Source organism: Pundamilia nyererei, unplaced genomic scaffold, assembly GCF_000239375.1.
Source record: "Pundamilia nyererei isolate P.nyererei 1_Seehausen unplaced genomic scaffold, PunNye1.0 scaffold00035, whole genome shotgun sequence".
NCBI lineage: Eukaryota > Metazoa > Chordata > Actinopteri > Cichliformes > Cichlidae > Pundamilia > Pundamilia nyererei.
The window spans coordinates 2,188,296-2,205,085 of NW_005187436.1; the positions used below are offsets into that span (position 1 = coordinate 2,188,296).

Here is a 16,790-nt window from a genome sequence, read left to right on the forward strand (position 1 = left end):
AATGTGTTTTCAGGTTTACGATGAGCTTCAACAGAACAAACCTGAAGTACTCAGTGCTGCCCAAGAAACCCAAAAAGGTGGATGAGGACTGCACCAGCTGGATCAAGAAGCACTACCCACGTAAATAATTCAGTACTTTCTCTGATCCCGGTGCATGCTATTTTCAGAACACTGTCATAACTGCTGTGTTAAATTTTTAACTGTATATGAACACTTTAAGCCCTCACATGTCTGGAACAGTAGGTGGGAAATCAAAACAGTTTGCAGACAACAAGCCAAGTGGATTACTGTGTAGAATTTTATTATATCAAGTTGTTGGATGTTATTTTGGATAGAAGTGAAATCCCTAAGTTCTTTTAAATCTGTGTTTTGTCGGGGGTTATATGCATCTGTCTGTTGTTCTGATGCAGGTGACTCTGGCATCGTGTACTGCCTGTCTCGTAATGACTGTGATGCCATGGCCGAGAGTCTTCAGAGAGCAGGGTTATCAGCCCTGTCGTATCACGCAGGACTCAGTGACAGTGACCGAGAGTATGTGCAGACCAAATGGATCAATCAGGATGGTTGCCAGGTCAGCTCAAAACTCAAATTATAGATATTATGAACATAACCAGCAGTCTGGGTACCGGCCACAAAGACGAGATCACAAGATGGTTGCGTAATTTAAATCATGGTTTCGAGTCATGCTTGAAATCCTCTTTTTTTCATTTGCTGCCAACAGGTCATCTGTGCCACCATAGCCTTTGGCATGGGCATTGACAAGCCTGATGTGCGCTATGTGATCCACGCTAGTCTGCCTAAATCAATGGAAGGATACTACCAGGAGTCAGGGAGAGCTGGCAGGGATGGAGAGATCTCTCACTGCATTCTCTTTTACTCCTACACCGACGTCCAGCGCATCAAGAGGATTATCAGCAGTAAGTGATAGAAAATCAAACCGTCCAGGCCAGTTCAGCTCCTGACATGTTTACACAGTGTCTTTTTGGCTTCTTGCATTATCGCAGTGGACAGAGAAGGTGACAGACACACCAAGGCAACTCACTACAACAACCTACACAGCATGGTGCACTTCTGTGAGAACGTGATGGAGTGCAGAAGAATTCAGCTGCTCGCTTACTTCGGAGAGCTGAAGTTCAACAGAAACTTTTGTAAGGACCATCCAGACGTCAGCTGCGACAACTGTACCAAACCCAACGTAGGAATCATTTCTTCTATGTTGATGATATATGTAACCTACCGCCAGCTGTTTGTAATTGGCCATCAATGTTCCTAAAAACAGCAATACAAGATGCGAAACGTGACTGAAGACGTGAAAAAGATCGTGAGGTTTGTCCAGGAGAACTGTGAGAAAGTCGGAGCAAGGTTTGGCAAGACTGCTAACCAAAACAGACTGACCCTCAACATGCTTGTGGATATCTTCATAGGTACAGTACATACACAAGCAAGCAGTAAAAATGCATTTGGCAGCTAGACAAGTTGATATTCCAGTACAGTTGTTTGAATTATGTGTGGTTAAAAACTGTAAATGTTCTTTTATGTCAGGCTCTAAAGCTGCCAAGGTACAGACAGGAATGTTTGGCATTGGAGCAGCCTACTCCAGACACAATGCTGACCGTCTTTTTAAAAAGCTGGTTCTGGATAACGTCCTGGTTGAAGACCTCTACATCACCAATGCTGGGCAAGCTGTGTCTTATATCTCCGCTGGAACAAAAGCAATGAATGTGCTGTCTGGACACATGCAGGTAAGAGGTCGCACATCAGCGTTTAAGGCCTTTACAGACCTGACAGGCATGATGAAATCAATTATCAATTGTTTTTCTTGGTGCTTTTTAATTTGCTTGCAGTGTGTATTAGAAATTCATATGCTAAAACATCGGAATTTGTGTCATTTTTACTTTAAAGCCCTTTGTACACCAATCGTTTTAAGTGTCATGAAGAGAGGTAGAGTAGCAAAATGCAATGAAGTGCTGCCAGTCAATGAAAACACTACTGGCTCTCATCATTTCCCAGGTGGAGTTTTATGAGACTGAGAGCGCGTCCACCATCAGGAAACATAAAGCTGCCACGGCGAAGAACGTCTCCCGGAGAGAGGCGATGGTGCAGGAGTGTCTTAAGGAGCTGTTGGATCTCTGCAAGCAGCTGGGGAAAGCATTTGGCCTTCATTATTACAACATTTTCTCCACTGCCACATTGAAAAAGATAGCTGGTAATTAAACTTCTCAGACACAGAACTTTTTATTTAATTTCAAAAGCAAACATTTTATAACTTAACACACTTTTTGTCACATTCAGAAAAGCTTTCTTCTGACCCTGAAGTCCTCCTGCAAATTGATGGTGTAACAGAAGATAAACTGGACAAGTATGGAGCTGAAGTCATTCAGGTCCTACAGAAATATTCTGAGTGGCAGCTACCTGGTAAGAGATCCTACTGAAGTTTTGCACATTGTAACTTTTTGGATCACATGATGGTGTGCTGTCGTCAACCTAACAGGCCGGTGGGCAGCATGTTCACCTGAGTTTGTGAATAAGATAACTTGAAAATGAGGCGGCATAGGAGCTTCCAGTTATATCAAATTGTATCGACTTAAAATCTCAGACCAGTTTAAATTTGTGACCTCAATGTCAGAGGTCAAGGTTTCTTAAAATCTTGTGAATGTGATCAAGACATCTAAGATTTTGGCATGTCTATGAGGAGGCTGACCACTAGCACTAGTGGTTGCCTGTAGTTTTTTTTTATTTATTATTTTAAATTTAACACAATTTGTGTGAATTTAAAAATAAAGTTAAATGTCTTCTGTGTATCAGAGGAGCAGGCTGACAGTGGAGGCGACGGGTGGATAGACACGGCACGAGGTCGCACTCGTGGAAATGACGAGGATGACACGGAGTCCTCCACCTACTTCCGTAATAAGTCTGCACAGGGACAGAAGAGAAAGAAGGCTCCGTTCTTCAAGTATTCCAAGAAGAAAAAAGGATGTGGCAACACAAGCTCCGGTTCTAAAGGGTCTGTAGAGTGTTGTCTCACATTTCATCATCCAGTTGGGGATCATATTTGCCAATAGGCGTCACCCTTGTAACTGAACTATTTTTCTTTTTTGCTTTCTTTTGTCTTGCTGTGGTGATTTTTGTGGATTTAGCCGTGGCTACAGCAGCAATAAATCCTGGTCGTCCTCCAGCTCCAGGGGTGGAGGTCGAGGGTCCAGGAGCTCAGCAGGTGATGCATCAGCAGCCAGGAGACCAGGATTACTGGCAGCCCCGATGCCTCAAAGCAGCCAGCGTCCGTTCTTAAAGCCAGTATTTTCACACTTGAGCTAGGACTCCTTCGTCCCGTATCTGACTTTGTAGACTAGCAAGCTAATTTTCTAATCCACCAAGCTGCTGCTTCATATTGGACCAGCTAAAACTGCATTTTCTGTACAGTTATCGCATGTTTATATTGTTGTACATTTTTACTTTCTGTGGCTGGAATCCTTCCCTGCACTTTTGTGCTTATCTTATTTGATAATAAAAATAAATTAAAATTTTATTCATGAGTATCGATGTAACTTGTTTTGTTTTTACACAAAACCACACGAGCAGCTGCATCCGTTTTTAACATTTATTTCAAGTTTGAAGTGTCTTATTTAATGGCACCAGTTACAAGGGACTATTGGAGAGAAACAATATTTTATACTGACTTGTACAGAAGGTTACCTACAGTACAAACATTGGTTTTGGAATGGATCAGACTGAACAAGAACTGGATTTGGCACATGGATATATATATATATATGTATATATACTTGTATATTTAACATAATTAAACAGCAATCTGCGATCTGAGGATAGAATGAGGCAGACTAGAGAACACGCCACCAGACATGGATATGCATATACACTCATTGACGTGTATGCACAGTTGTGTGAAGGTCTGTACTGGGAGCGAGCAAAGGGCAAAAAGCAGAGCAAGCTGTCTTGGGTTAGTTTCATTAAACCCTTGGTGCGAAAAGCACCTTTTACATTAATGTGACAGGGGCTCTGGCCAGGGAGGAAATCAAGCCTGTTAAGAACAAACCACCTAATTGTGGTCAGGTAAGTTGGTTTATGTGATTGCAACAGAACTCTTAAATTCTGATTTATTTATTTTTTAAATTAATTTTTTTAGCTGTTTTAGCTAATAATGACTCAGATATGTAGACAACATAACACGTCACAGTAAAGTGCAGTCCAGTAGAATGAAAAAAAAGCAACCTCAGGCATGAAACTTAAGATCTTTTTGTTACAGCCTTCATAACAATCGATCAAAGGTTTACAGAAATCGGGTGGTTGGCTGTCATATGAAATTGCATTTTAAATCCATGCAGCTTATGTTACTGGGTTAATTCTCATCACGTGTATTTTACTTTTACTAAAATTCATGTTTCATCTTCCACTGCAACCACATATTTTTTCAAAAAGTACAAACAAGCCAATTTTCCTTATGAACCATAAATGACAGATATGGCTTCTGTCATCTCCCATGAAGTAAAGTAACTGCAGAAAATGGAAACGTGGCACCGCAACTGCAATGTAATGTCAGGTTAGTCACAGGAAACAAGCTTGCAAAGAGTTTTGCCTGCCTGTTGAACACTAGAGTCTAAGACAGAGCTGAAAAGTGTTTTCCCCCTCTTGGTTTGGGAGATTTAAGGATGGAGAAGTCTGTAGCCGAAAGAGATGTCGCGCCTCTCTGTCTCCATTCCTTCATCTTTGCCACTTTGGTAAACTGCAGAGTGAGGATCCAGGCACAGGGAGCAATGTTTTGCTTAACAGTGAAACAACAGAAAACAGCAGAACAAACATCCACACAAGAGGTCTCTAAGGAAAATGCCATTTTAGAAACTGTGATTACTGATTGCAAAGGTAACTGAGCGTCTAAGCATTCGAGTCCAAGCATCATTGTTCAAGTGAGCACAACAGCAAATTGGGCGAATAAATTTGGCTCATCAAACATTAGTCATCATTAGATCTTAGTATACATGTTTTTCATACTTTTTGCTCTTACAGCTGTTTATTGCTTCATGAATAATGCTGCCTTTTTTTCTTTTTTTAAAAAAAATTGTTGCATGTTCAGAGAGACCGCTTAAGCTACATAATGCTGAGAGATGTAAAAGGAACACTTTTAAAAAAAGATGTCTACAACAATGCAGCCTGGCTGGACTAAAGGGTCATACTGACCTCAGTGAAAAAGTAATAAATATGAAGTATGAAAGTACACAAAAAAAGTCAACCCACCCGCCCCGCTCCACCCCCTGGTAGGAAAAAATGTGCTTTTTTTTCTTTTCTTCACTTAAATAAGCTCCTACATCAACAGCGTTCTTGCTAGTGTTGCTGTATTGATTCCATGTTTCCTTTTAGCATTGTGCTGAGAAATGTCAGTGCTGTTACCTCCACCAGAGATAACTATGGCCTGTGAAAGACAATTAGCCAAAGGAGTGGATCCAGCCACAATGCCAGCGTGCAAGCTACTCTGTCTACAGTCAGGCCGTAGCCGAGGACTTATATGCTCAGATTACACAGGAGCAAACAAATCAAGTAGCACCATCAAGCCTTTAGTGGAGCAGCTGCAGGAGGGGGTGTGTAAAAAAACCAAAAAAGAAAACAAAGAAGAAAAGAAAACATTAACCCTGTACAGCCGTTGATCAGCCTTCAATTTCGAATTTACATGGTAATTAATCCTTCAGAACTTCTCTACATCTCTTTCTCGTCACCCCTCTCACTTCTCCTCCTCTGCTTTAGTCTGTCCAAGCCTCCACTCCATCACCATGAATCTTGCTTCCACTCCTACATAATGACACACTAACACATACAGGTAGACACGCAATACAACCCCCCCGATTTTAACCAGAATCCAGCAGCCGCGACAGTTATTGCTCCCTTGAGCTGTGAGACGGAAGAGCCTCAAGCCTGACCAAGACATCAAGGAGCAGATGTTATCTGATATAAACCTCCAGATAAAGAAAAGATTCCTGTATGCAGTCTGTCTCCACCAAAGTCGAGATTTCTGGTTTCACATTAGTTAATTCTAGATTAATTTATTGTTTCAGTGCGGTTTTCCTTAATCTGACCAACAGATACTGTATTTATAAATGCAGAGAAAAGATAATTATTGCATTAATAGTAGCTAATTTTATGCAATATTCATTTTATCAAAACAGCCTCCTAGTTTTTTTTAAATGTTAAATTTTTAAGAATGTCAAATTACTTTGTGTGTGTTTTTTTTTTAAGAGGACCTTTTATATCCTTAAGAGTAGCTTTGCATGAAAAACAGCTTAAAATAATTATTATTTACCTCATTCTGTGCTTTAGTGCAGCCCTTCAGCTTATCTTCTGTCTGAAATGAGCTATTTCAGCTCCTCCACTCCATCAGGTGAGTGGTGGTTATGTGCGCACACAACCAGCACTGTGTGCCTAAACATGACCATATTAGGGACATCCGCTCTTACTGGCATCATGCAGGTCCAAGGGTCCAAAAAAAACCCCAAAACAAAACAAAACAAAACAAAAAAATCAAACTGTCAGCAGCCTGAAGTCTGAGCTTCTGTCTCACATGGATTATTTGCACATTTGTATACTCAACTATCTTAAATATGAGAATCCAGCATATATATATATTTAAATATCAAAAAACAGGTCCCCTTTAACGTAGATCCAGTCAGTCAGGCTCCGTCACCTCTCCAAATTCTTCAAGTAAAATAAGATATGATAAAGTTATGAAAGTCGGACATATGTTTTTGAATTATTTAGTATTGGTGGTACAATGGCATTCCAGATTTAATTCAATCTAAACGGTCATTAAAGTTGCACACACTCTGCTGGTGGAGTGATGGGAGGCATGATTAGTGTTGAGTGGATCTGGATAAAAGCCCTGTTTTTTTTGTTGTTGTTGTTTTTTGTTTTGTTTTTGTTCTTTTTTCTTTTTTCTTTTTCAGACCTCCTTCCATCTTTCCATAAATGCTTCTGACCTTACAGCGCTAAAAAAGGTATAATTTAATCTCAATAACAAAATAACATTTCAGTTCTGTTAAAATATACATGGAAAACGTGTCAATATATATTAGGAAACAAACTAATTTGTACAAAAAGTACAGTATTACTCTTATTCTAACAATAATAATAATATAGTCAGAGCAAGGTTGATATGAAACCAAAATAAATCAAGAATTCTTCATACAAAGAAATCATTGAAATTCATCGAATTTCAACGTGATGAAAAAAAAAAAAAAGCAAATCAAATTAAAATGAAGAAATAACAAAAGAACTGAACCAACGAGCACATTCAAAGTTCTTAATTATTAAAACCATGTCAGCATTGCACATCTACCTAGACTATCATCTACTGGTGCCAGTGAATCTTTGCTCATTGTGAGCGTTTTTCTAACCGCGTCTGACACTACTGGGAAAATAACACTACAGGTATTGGTACTTATTTCACCGTATCCTTATAAAGTGTTAGAAAATAACCTTGCGAACCTTGTATACAAATGTATACTGAAGTCTAACTGTGTCTTAAGCTATCGATAATTTCTATATTCCCAAAAAAAACTCATTAACCACACTTTCTGTTTTCCATTCCACACGCCTTCACTATTATTCCCTTCAAACCGCTTTGTTTTTCTAATGAGGTTAATCTGCTGCCGACTTCTGATGGGGATGAATCGATATTAAGCGCTATTACACCACTTTGACTCATGTATGGTTCACAGCAGAAGGCCCTTTGACTCTGACGTGACTCACTTCCATCTTTTACTACTATTTATTACTTCCTTGATCACCATTCACGACCCCTTCTCCTTCTGCTAATCGTGTTTAAAAGCAATAAATAAGAAACGAAGGCAACGTTCATCTGTTGCGACAAAAAAAACCATCTTCTGTTCCGGTAAAAGGAACTGTTTAAAATCCTTTAGTTCTTTGCTTTTCTCTTTAATTTTTTTTCCTTTGTTTTATTTGAAAAAATAAAATACCTGAAATGGCTTAAAATTTTAAAAAAAATTGCAGAAAAAAGGTGTCCTGGCTTTTGTAGAAAAAAAAAAAGAGGAAAAAAGAACAACGTAAGCGAAACGAGGAGGGGGTTGAGTGGGTGAGGGCAACTTAAAGTGGAGGAGGGGGAGAGAGATCCTGGCCCGGTGTTACCAGGAGTGGTCCAAGCTGTATGTCTGTCTGCAGGAGGAGGATGAGAGAAGCAGGGTTCATGGTTGGGACGAGGCTGCCCTCCATCACTCCGGAGTCCTAACCGTCTTGTCAGACCCCCGAACAGGTTTATGGACTCTACGACCTCACTCTCACTTGTTAATGAGCAACCCGCCCACCCAGCGGAGCTTGCAGGCAAACCACCGCCTGAGGGGACAAAAGTATTCGTAATGGAACTGCTCAAATTCGGGGGTCTGGCGGATATCAGTTAAAAATGCAATGTCAAGGTCTGACTCGGTGAGGATGATGAGGAGGAGGAGCAACACAAAGAGGAGTCCAATGGTCACAAGGAGCAAACGGAGGACACTTAAGACAAACTTATTCACCTGTTCCACCTCGCTGAGGGCTGAGTCCCCCCCTGCGCCCTCCTGTGCAGATCTACTGTCCGCACCAAAATCACCCCGTTCCCCATGCATAGGGGTGCTCGCTTCCGACTCCTTTTCCTCCTCAATGCTGCAGGGCGCTCCATTGATTTGGCGTGATACGGCTAGTTCCATGCTGTGCTCAGCCACCGGCGTGGGCAGGACGCTGTCAGATGGGCTGTAGGCCTCGTCAGAGATGACTGCCATCCCCTCGCTGGTATCTGCGACCTGGCTCCGGGAGCGTGGTATAAAGGATTCCCCGTGGGACACTGAACGCACCGGTGTAGAGTGGGCACTGTCACGCAAGGACTCCAGACCTGCAGAGGAGTTTAAAGAGGAAATAAAACAAGGGAATCACATGAAGTAGGAAATATTACACACATTTTAGACATAAAGAACTTATATAAACTTGGCTATAAAGGGGCTTTATGATAGTGGCACAATCGTGAATAATTTTGAGACTATTTTATACAAATTTCCAAACCTGCCTGTCTCTCCAAGTTTTGATTGGTCTTTTTAACTGACATTAGTGGAAACCACAGCACAGAGACAAGACTCCCCAGAGTGATATCTGTTGGATGCTGCTGATGCTTGTAAATCCTATTTTAGTTTTATTAGATCTGAGCGCTACATTTGACACTGTGACTCACTGCATTTTACTGAATGGTCTCCAACATTAGGTTGGCATCTCTGGTACAGTCCGTTTTAAGGTGGTTTTATTCTTATTTATAGGATAACTCTTTTAGTGTTGACATTGGCAAATCACATTCATCCTTAATGAAAATGACCTGTGGAGTTCCTCAGGGATCTGTCCTCGGCCCTCTCCTGTTTTTTCTTTCTCCACATGTTATCCCTGGAATAGATCATCCATAGTTTTCACATCTAACTTCTTCCTCACATTTGTTTTAATTTAACTGTTTTTTGAATTATAATTTTCTTTATTCCTCACCGTTAACCTCATTGTGCTGTGAGTATTCCTACACCTAATATGTTTTAACTTTTAACTCCTCTTAAATGTTTTAATTACTTTTTCTTCACTTGTTCTTGTTGTTGTTCTTCTTCTTGCTCTTGTTACTATTAAAGTAAGTGGTCAGTTATACTTTCCATCTAATGAGGCACTCACACACACCCTTTACTGTAGTTCTGGTACTGTTGAAAGGTTTCTGTTTGACCAGCAGAGGTCTGTTACGACATGCAGACACACAGGCTCCACTTTGAGAGCTGAAATTTGATCACGCTTTCTCCACAGTCAAGCAGTTAATGTGAATCATTTTAGAGTGTCTGTATTGTCCCAGGGGGAGATGTGTTTTCAAAGTCTGTCTACACAAACTATAGAAATAACCATGGCCAACATATCATATGGATCCTCCTCTCCACCCAGTGTGCATTAACACAAATGAGCACTAATAAAGTTTGTTTGTTTTGCTCTTTGAAATTCCAATATTACCAACATTACTAACATACTCATTTTGAATCCAATCCAAATGTAATGTATATATCCTTCAACAACAAAGCAAACAACCCACACGGGCTCTTACACAAAGAGGGTTGGAGAGTGAAGGGTATCAACCCAACAGCAGAAGCGGTATCTTCTCATTTCGGTGACAAGGCCCAGAAGGACCACTGGCAGAGAAATACAAAATGAACTCAAAGCAGGCTCCTCATGCATGTTTCCAGACCAGAATCAGACTCTATGAGGGTGGCATGAGGTCCAGACCTTCTTTAGTGGCACCTGGTTGTTGCCTCCCCACTGCACCTGCTGTCTCTTTTATTTGCACCAAAGCAGAATTTAAAATGGTTTTTGTTTCCTAACTGGACAGACTGATATCCCCGAAGTTTAACTGACTTCGTGTTATACTGATCGACTATGGTTTTCTACTAATGATCGACTCCTACTGTGTGTTTACTATTTTCTTTCAACCCACCATTTCTGGGTCAAAATCACTAATCTGCTACACATTTCCCACAGTTGAGTTTTTTCTATTCTTGTTTTGATTTCATTTCAATTCTACTCACATTGAGGTTTAATTCTGATTTTGAAATTTGGTTCTTATCTGTGTAAGTCTTTCTGTTATTCTAGTGATATTTTTCTTTTTTTGTGAAATCATTTTATTAGCAGTAGCAGAGCTGCTACTTGACTAAAAACACTATCATCCCATAGTGCTACAAGCAACTATTGAACAGAGGTTCAAAGACGAGCCAGATATACAGTACTGCAGCTGAACTGGTCATAGTACAGTACAAGAGAGGCACAGTATAGATGTCAGTGAAGACGAGCTGCTGAGATCTTTGCTGACGTAATCACATTCCCCACAGTGTCAAAGCAGCAACATTGCACCTTTACTATAAAGAGAAGGGATTAAAAATCAGCTTTTGATGAGGAAGCACAACACGAAAAGGACCTTTTAAAAACTGTAAGAAAGTAGGGCAGATTATGCCCGGCACCTAAGCCTCTGCGGACATGAAACTTAAGTCAAGTGAAAAGAAAGCAGCATAAAGGCTGTGTGAATGTCAGCGGCTATCTTTACTCAGAGTAGATCTGCCTCAGCTTATCCTGTGTTCTGCTTACAGCAGCGAGCCAGTGAGTAGAAAATGTGTTTGCCATTTGTATCTGCCATATTTAGAGCTCTAAATTTTGAACACTCTAGCATAATAAAACTTTTACAGAAACCACACACACCACATTATCGTGCTGTACTCTTGAAATATGACAACAGCGACTTAAATTTGCCTGTCCAATAAGCTGGAAGCGCAGAAGACCACAGGACTTGTATCACTTTCACCTCGCTCAGGAGGCAGAGACTAATTTAGAATAGAGAACCGGCCAGTCCATGTAAAGCACACTCCTGGCTGGTTCTGTGGTGAGTTTACCTGGAGGATTGCTGGGCTGAACGGAAGGTAGCGAAGCGCCAGAAAGAGGGGTAATCTTGTCAGACCCCTGCAGCCCAGTCAGGGCAGGGTAGAGGGGCAGGACGCCCAGGGCCTTCCCCAGCAGTCGAGGCCCCAGGCTCAGCACGCGAACTTTCACATCCCGGTAGCAATGATTGATCATACGCAGGTGGACATTCACCCGTGTGGTGATGCGGATCAGACACTTCACCATGGCTGCAGCGTGCGCGTGCTTATCCTGTCCTTATGGTCCCTTTCCAGAGTCCAGGCCACAGGGTGTGTTTGTGTTAGGCCGAAGGGTTCTGCTTTAGTTGCGGAGGTGAAAGAGTGGGTTCCTACACCAGTACTACAATCACTAGCATTGGCCTGGCCTGGTTTGGCCCCACCCAACCCAGTGACATAAATGGAGTAAAAGACCCAGGTTATTTTCAGCTGGCGTATTAATACCGCTGCAAGTCACCCAGTCAGCACACACACTGGTGGGTGGGTGAGGAGGGGTGCGGGGAGCTTTCTTCAACCCACAGCAAAAGACCCTCTAAGACGGTACACCTGCTTCTGACCTCTGAGTCCACTGAGTGGTGGTATGTACTTAAAAGCCAGGCAGGCAGACCAGGTCTAACCCTAACCCACAAAAGGGGTGTACACCTGCTGTGTCCATCTCAGATAACAGAAACACTCAAGCCACCTGTTCAGGGCCAGCAGGCCTGCAGGTGGGCTGAATAAGTGACTTTAGTTGCCACAGTGTTGGCACAACATGCGGTCAAACATACACACATCTCCAAAATGCTGCACTGAAGTGAGGCACGCTGACGGACGCACACACCTGCAGCACGTCCCACCAGCATGGACTGCTCCAAACAGCTCTAGTTACATCATGTGCTTGTGTGTACAAGCATTTTTTTTTTTTTATTTCTCAAGAAGAGGAGGATCTCACCCATAAGATCGAGATTAGATCTTCATATTGACGATTTCAAATTTTGCGTGTCAGTTATTCAAGTGAACAGCCCCTGGCACTTGGTACGGTAATAGTGAGGACCTCAGTTCTTACCCTCCATGATAGATATGTGCACAGCCCTCCGACGCGTGCGCGGTACGCTGCTGAGCCGTGGCCCGTGGGTGATGGATGGACAACTTCTGCTAGGCACGAGGCCAGCCCTGCAGAGACAAACACAGACAGGAATGCGTAAACATCTGAGCTGTGAGTGAAGGTACTGTGGCCAGTAGGCGCTGCTGATATAAAGACATCTACAGTAGCTTGGTTCCTAAGAAAATGGAGGAAATTAAAGAAAATTGTGATCAAACATTCTGACCTCTCCTGAGTTCATAACTCTACCTGTGTATTTCTGGAGGTTCGCGTTTGATTTTGGCACTCTGCTCCATCACCTCTTTTGCCACTCGCCCACTGTTATAAAGCACAGAGACGATGCTCAGGATGAGTTCCACATACACGCACGCTCACACGCACAAAACCATTCACCCACCACGGTCTCACCCAATGCTATGAAAGCTATAACTGCAGTGGATGAGTAAAGTAAATGAGCATCATGATTGATTTTGTCCTGGTGAATTCAGCAGTTTGTAACTGAATTACACCCAGTAAGACAAATGCACACACAGACTTCTTGGCAAAAAATATAAAAACAATGATCATGGTTTGCCCTTTAAAAGTGAACTCCACATTTAACTGACTAGCCATGCTTTTAAGCATACACACTCCTTTGTTTTCTAAATGGGATTACAATTTACAAAATGAACATGATGTTGTATTAACCAAGACTTAAAACCGGTGATTAAGACAATAAATGCATTATGAAAATGTTTATAAAGGTCATAAATTAAGAAGCAGGCTTTTCTGTAAACTCAATACTTTTTGTTGTTTTTTTGCAACTAGAGGAGTGTCATGCTTTCTGGTCATGAGAAAAAAATTGAAATGCCATTTTAAAGGCACTTCCTCATTGGCTTTCTTTTGCAGACCCAGAAGTTCTCTATGACTGCTTTGTCACATTCCTTCAGCTGTATTTATGCAGACAGGTTTAAGTTTATTTCCTTAGAGTTTAAGATCTTCTACTATGGCCAAAATGCTTCCTTATCGCTGGTGTAAGGAGCTTTACTAATAACTTTTCAAAAGAAGATTTAAACAGAACAATGTTTGCAAAAAGAGACAAATTTTAAATGTAATTTTTCATTACAAACTAAAGAGTCAGAAATCTTAAATCGATATCTGAAAACCAGTACAAACAAAAATACAAGAATTATAATTAGATTAGATTAGACTCTTTGGCCACTTAATTAGGTACACCTGTTCAACTGTTCAAACGCAAATATCTAAATTCACTGCATGTAGGCATGGTCAAGACTGAGCATAGGAATGGGAAAGAAAGGGGATTTAAGTGACTTTGAATGCTGTCGGTGCTAGACGGGCTGATCTACTGGGATTTTCCCACACAACCATCTCTAGGGTTTACAGAGAATGGATTAAAAGAGAGAGAATACCCAGTGAGCATCAGTTCTCCAGTGAAAAAAAGTCCTGTTGATGTCAGAGGACAGTGGCCAGACTGCTTCAAGCCAATAGGAAGGCAACAGTAGCTCAGATAACCACTTGTTACAAACAAAGTATAAAAAAAGAGCATCTCTGAATGCACATCACAATGTTGAAGCAGATGGGTACAGCAGCAGAAAAACCACACAGGGGGCCACTCCTGTCAGCTAATAACAGGAAACCGAGGCTACAGTTTGGGCAGGCTCAGAACAGACGACTGGAAAAACATTGCCTGGTCTGATCAGTCTCAATGTCTCATGAGACATTTAGCAGGTAGATTCAAAATTTGGTGTAGACAACATGAAAATATTGATTCATCCTGCTGCGTACCAACGGCGACAGTGGTGTAATGTTGTGGGGGATATTCATTTTAAGCCCCGTGGTACTTATTAAGTATCATTTAAACCTTATTTCCAATGTTTCCAGCACCTTATTGAATCTGCCATGAAGGTTTAAAACAGAAGCAAAAGGGAATCAAACCCGCTACTAGCACAGTGTACCTAATAAAGTGGCTGGCAAGTATCTAAATATTCCGTAATTTTTATGTCGTAATATAGATTTAAAACAGATCCAAAGAAAAAAACGTGTCATGACATCAGTCCCCTTCATTTCCCCCTCTGTGTCCTCTGTCTTGGTAGGTGTCAGTCCTTTCCTCCAGGCAAAGGTACCCTGACTTTAAAGCACAGAAGGCCAGGAGGGCCAAGTCTTCTGGGAACACTTCTCTCCACTCCAGCTGGGGGTTTTCTGCAGTGTCCTCCCCTCCCTGTCATCAGTCATATTGCCTTGTCGTGTACTCTACCTGTAGCGGAAACGGCTGCCCTTGAAGAATAGGTTGCTGCTGGACACAGTGCGAACCTGACTTGACTTCTCAAGCCTGATGGAAAAAGGAAAAGAAGAGAAAAACAAAACAAAAAAGTAAAAGTAAAGTATTCAATCAAAGACAGCAAGAAGGAAAGCAATGACAATATCCCATATATTCTAGGGAGAATATGACCCTAATACGAACACACAGTTAAACCCCGAATGCCTGTGATCTTTTGTTTTCTGAATCTCAGAACAAACGAGAAACTAGGATCAAATATTCTTTTTATTAAATTATGCATCTCATCTCTTTGCACTTTGGGCAGTGCATCCTCAACACGGCTCCATACAGGACTCAATGTTTATATTGTCATACTAAGTGAGACATGAATATTTAATATTTCATGTTGCTTTCTAGGGATATTTTTGCTTCTATCGTGTGTCCTCTTTTGCTCCCACAGACTTCCAAGAACAGTAAGATTTTAATAAATGGAAGGCTGATAAGAGATTAACAGTCTGCCACTTCAGGGAGTCATTGAAAGGGTCACGCTGGGAGCCTCTGAGCTCACACACTGAGCTTTTGTTTTTTTTTCTGTTAACCATGATTCCTGGGCTGCAGAGAACAGAGGAGACTCGCACAGTTACTCATGGCTAAGTCAGGGGATCCATATCTCAGAAGGAGCACGAAAGTGCTTGTGGTCTCGTGCCAGTGCACAGTCGTTCACTACAGGTCAGCAGCAGCTCACACCTCATTTTCTCGCTGAAAAACAACCAGGAAGGGAAGTGCTCTGAGGATACTGAGGTACCATAATCCTACCCTGCCTGTCAGAGCAACTACATCATGATGAAAGGTTGAAAAGAACAATTAAATGACTTACTTATAGAAAGCTTGATTCTCCACTCCACACTTCCAAAGGTGCTTGCATGCCTCCGGTGTGGGTGCAAAGTATGTCAAGATGATCTTTTTGTCCTGCACGTTGAAAATAAGTGGGCGTGCAGGACAATATAACAAATTCTGATGGAAGACTTTCTACAGACACACTGTCATCAAAACATGCTTTTTCCAACAATTCATGCTCTCACCTCCTTCTGATTTGCATATATGTGAAAAGTCTTGCCTTCAAACTTGAGTTTGGTCACCTCGTTCCTGTCCGAAAGACAATGCACACAAAGCCACAGCCTCTTTAAATATTCATTATAGTTCGCATAAACAGTCACAGATATGTTTTGGATGCCAAAATAAAAAAGTGTTAATATTCCCTGCAGACAGGGAATGGAGAGCAAGGGAAATCTGAGTGCTGCTGATGGCAAGCAAACAAAGCCATTAGCCTAAATGCTGCAAACATATTACGTAATAAGTCTGGCTGCATAATCATGACGGTAACCTCTTGACTTAAAAGCATGCAGGTAAAAGTTTAACAGAAATGCACCATGCTGTGTAGACTTTCATTTAACCAATGAAGCATTTTCCTGAATTAAATTAAGCTCAAATCAGCTGCAAGTACAAGCTCCTAGTATCTTTTCTTGATCTAGTTTGCAGTTTAGCTGCTGTAATTAGCCATCTGTGTTCAGCCCCCGGCACGTGTCACAGGTAGAGGCAGATGGAGTCGCTCTGTTGACTGTGACTGTACATCCAGCTGCTGTGCACACGCTGTTTCATGTAGATGACTCTGCATAAAAAGCATGTATGTCAAATAAGATTAACTAAAGGCCCGCAGTAAAAATGCTTGTCTTCTCACAGATCTGCTGTGAGTTGAGTACTCGAGGAGTGCGCTGCGATTGGCTCACATGAGAAAATGTTTCACATTTGGCTCACCATTTGAGAAAATGAACTCTCTTGTTTCCCTGAAGCACCACAAAACCGAACGGCGTGAAGGCGAGAAAAGCAGGGTTCCCAGATACATCCTGAAGCACACAAAACAATTTCAAAATAAAACTTAATGACATAAAACCGAAGAGGATCCCAAAGGAATATTTAACCATTCAAAATGGAC

At 41.5% G+C, this 16,790-nt stretch overlaps 2 protein-coding genes across 5 annotated transcripts in view; one reads left to right on the plus strand and one right to left on the minus strand.

Moving 5' to 3' along the window:
• blm (BLM RecQ like helicase) overlaps positions 1-3,534 on the plus strand; it is a 9,049-nt gene extending 5,515 nt beyond the window's left edge. The window contains exons 10-19 of the mRNA XM_013910039.1: positions 14-120; positions 411-571; positions 722-917; positions 1,005-1,195; positions 1,280-1,424; positions 1,543-1,742; positions 2,011-2,206; positions 2,293-2,415; positions 2,806-3,004; positions 3,138-3,534. Coding sequence (XP_013765493.1) covers positions 14-120; positions 411-571; positions 722-917; positions 1,005-1,195; positions 1,280-1,424; positions 1,543-1,742; positions 2,011-2,206; positions 2,293-2,415; positions 2,806-3,004; positions 3,138-3,315 — 1,696 coding nt within the window. The 3' untranslated portion in view covers positions 3,316-3,534. The remainder of the gene's footprint in view (positions 1-13; positions 121-410; positions 572-721; positions 918-1,004; positions 1,196-1,279; positions 1,425-1,542; positions 1,743-2,010; positions 2,207-2,292; positions 2,416-2,805; positions 3,005-3,137) is intronic.
• Positions 3,535-8,020: 4,486 nt separating this feature from the next.
• The window catches only part of frmd5a (FERM domain containing 5a), a 69,253-nt gene continuing 60,483 nt past the window's right edge, over positions 8,021-16,790 (minus strand). Inside the window, exons 8-15 of one of the 4 annotated variants that reach the window (XM_013910048.1) lie at positions 16,613-16,701; positions 15,880-15,943; positions 15,675-15,766; positions 14,795-14,869; positions 12,790-12,858; positions 12,505-12,611; positions 8,532-8,884; positions 8,021-8,352 (exon numbers count right to left, since the gene is read on the minus strand). In XM_013910048.1, the coding sequence (XP_013765502.1) occupies positions 8,305-8,352; positions 8,532-8,884; positions 12,505-12,611; positions 12,790-12,858; positions 14,795-14,869; positions 15,675-15,766; positions 15,880-15,943; positions 16,613-16,701 (897 nt within the window). In that variant the 3' untranslated portion in view covers positions 8,021-8,304. Of the gene's footprint in view, positions 8,885-12,504; positions 12,612-12,789; positions 12,859-14,794; positions 14,870-15,674; positions 15,767-15,879; positions 15,944-16,612; positions 16,702-16,790 lie in introns of all 4 variants that reach the window. The other 3 variants (XM_005729956.1, XM_005729957.1, XM_013910047.1) reach the window with 3 other exon arrangements.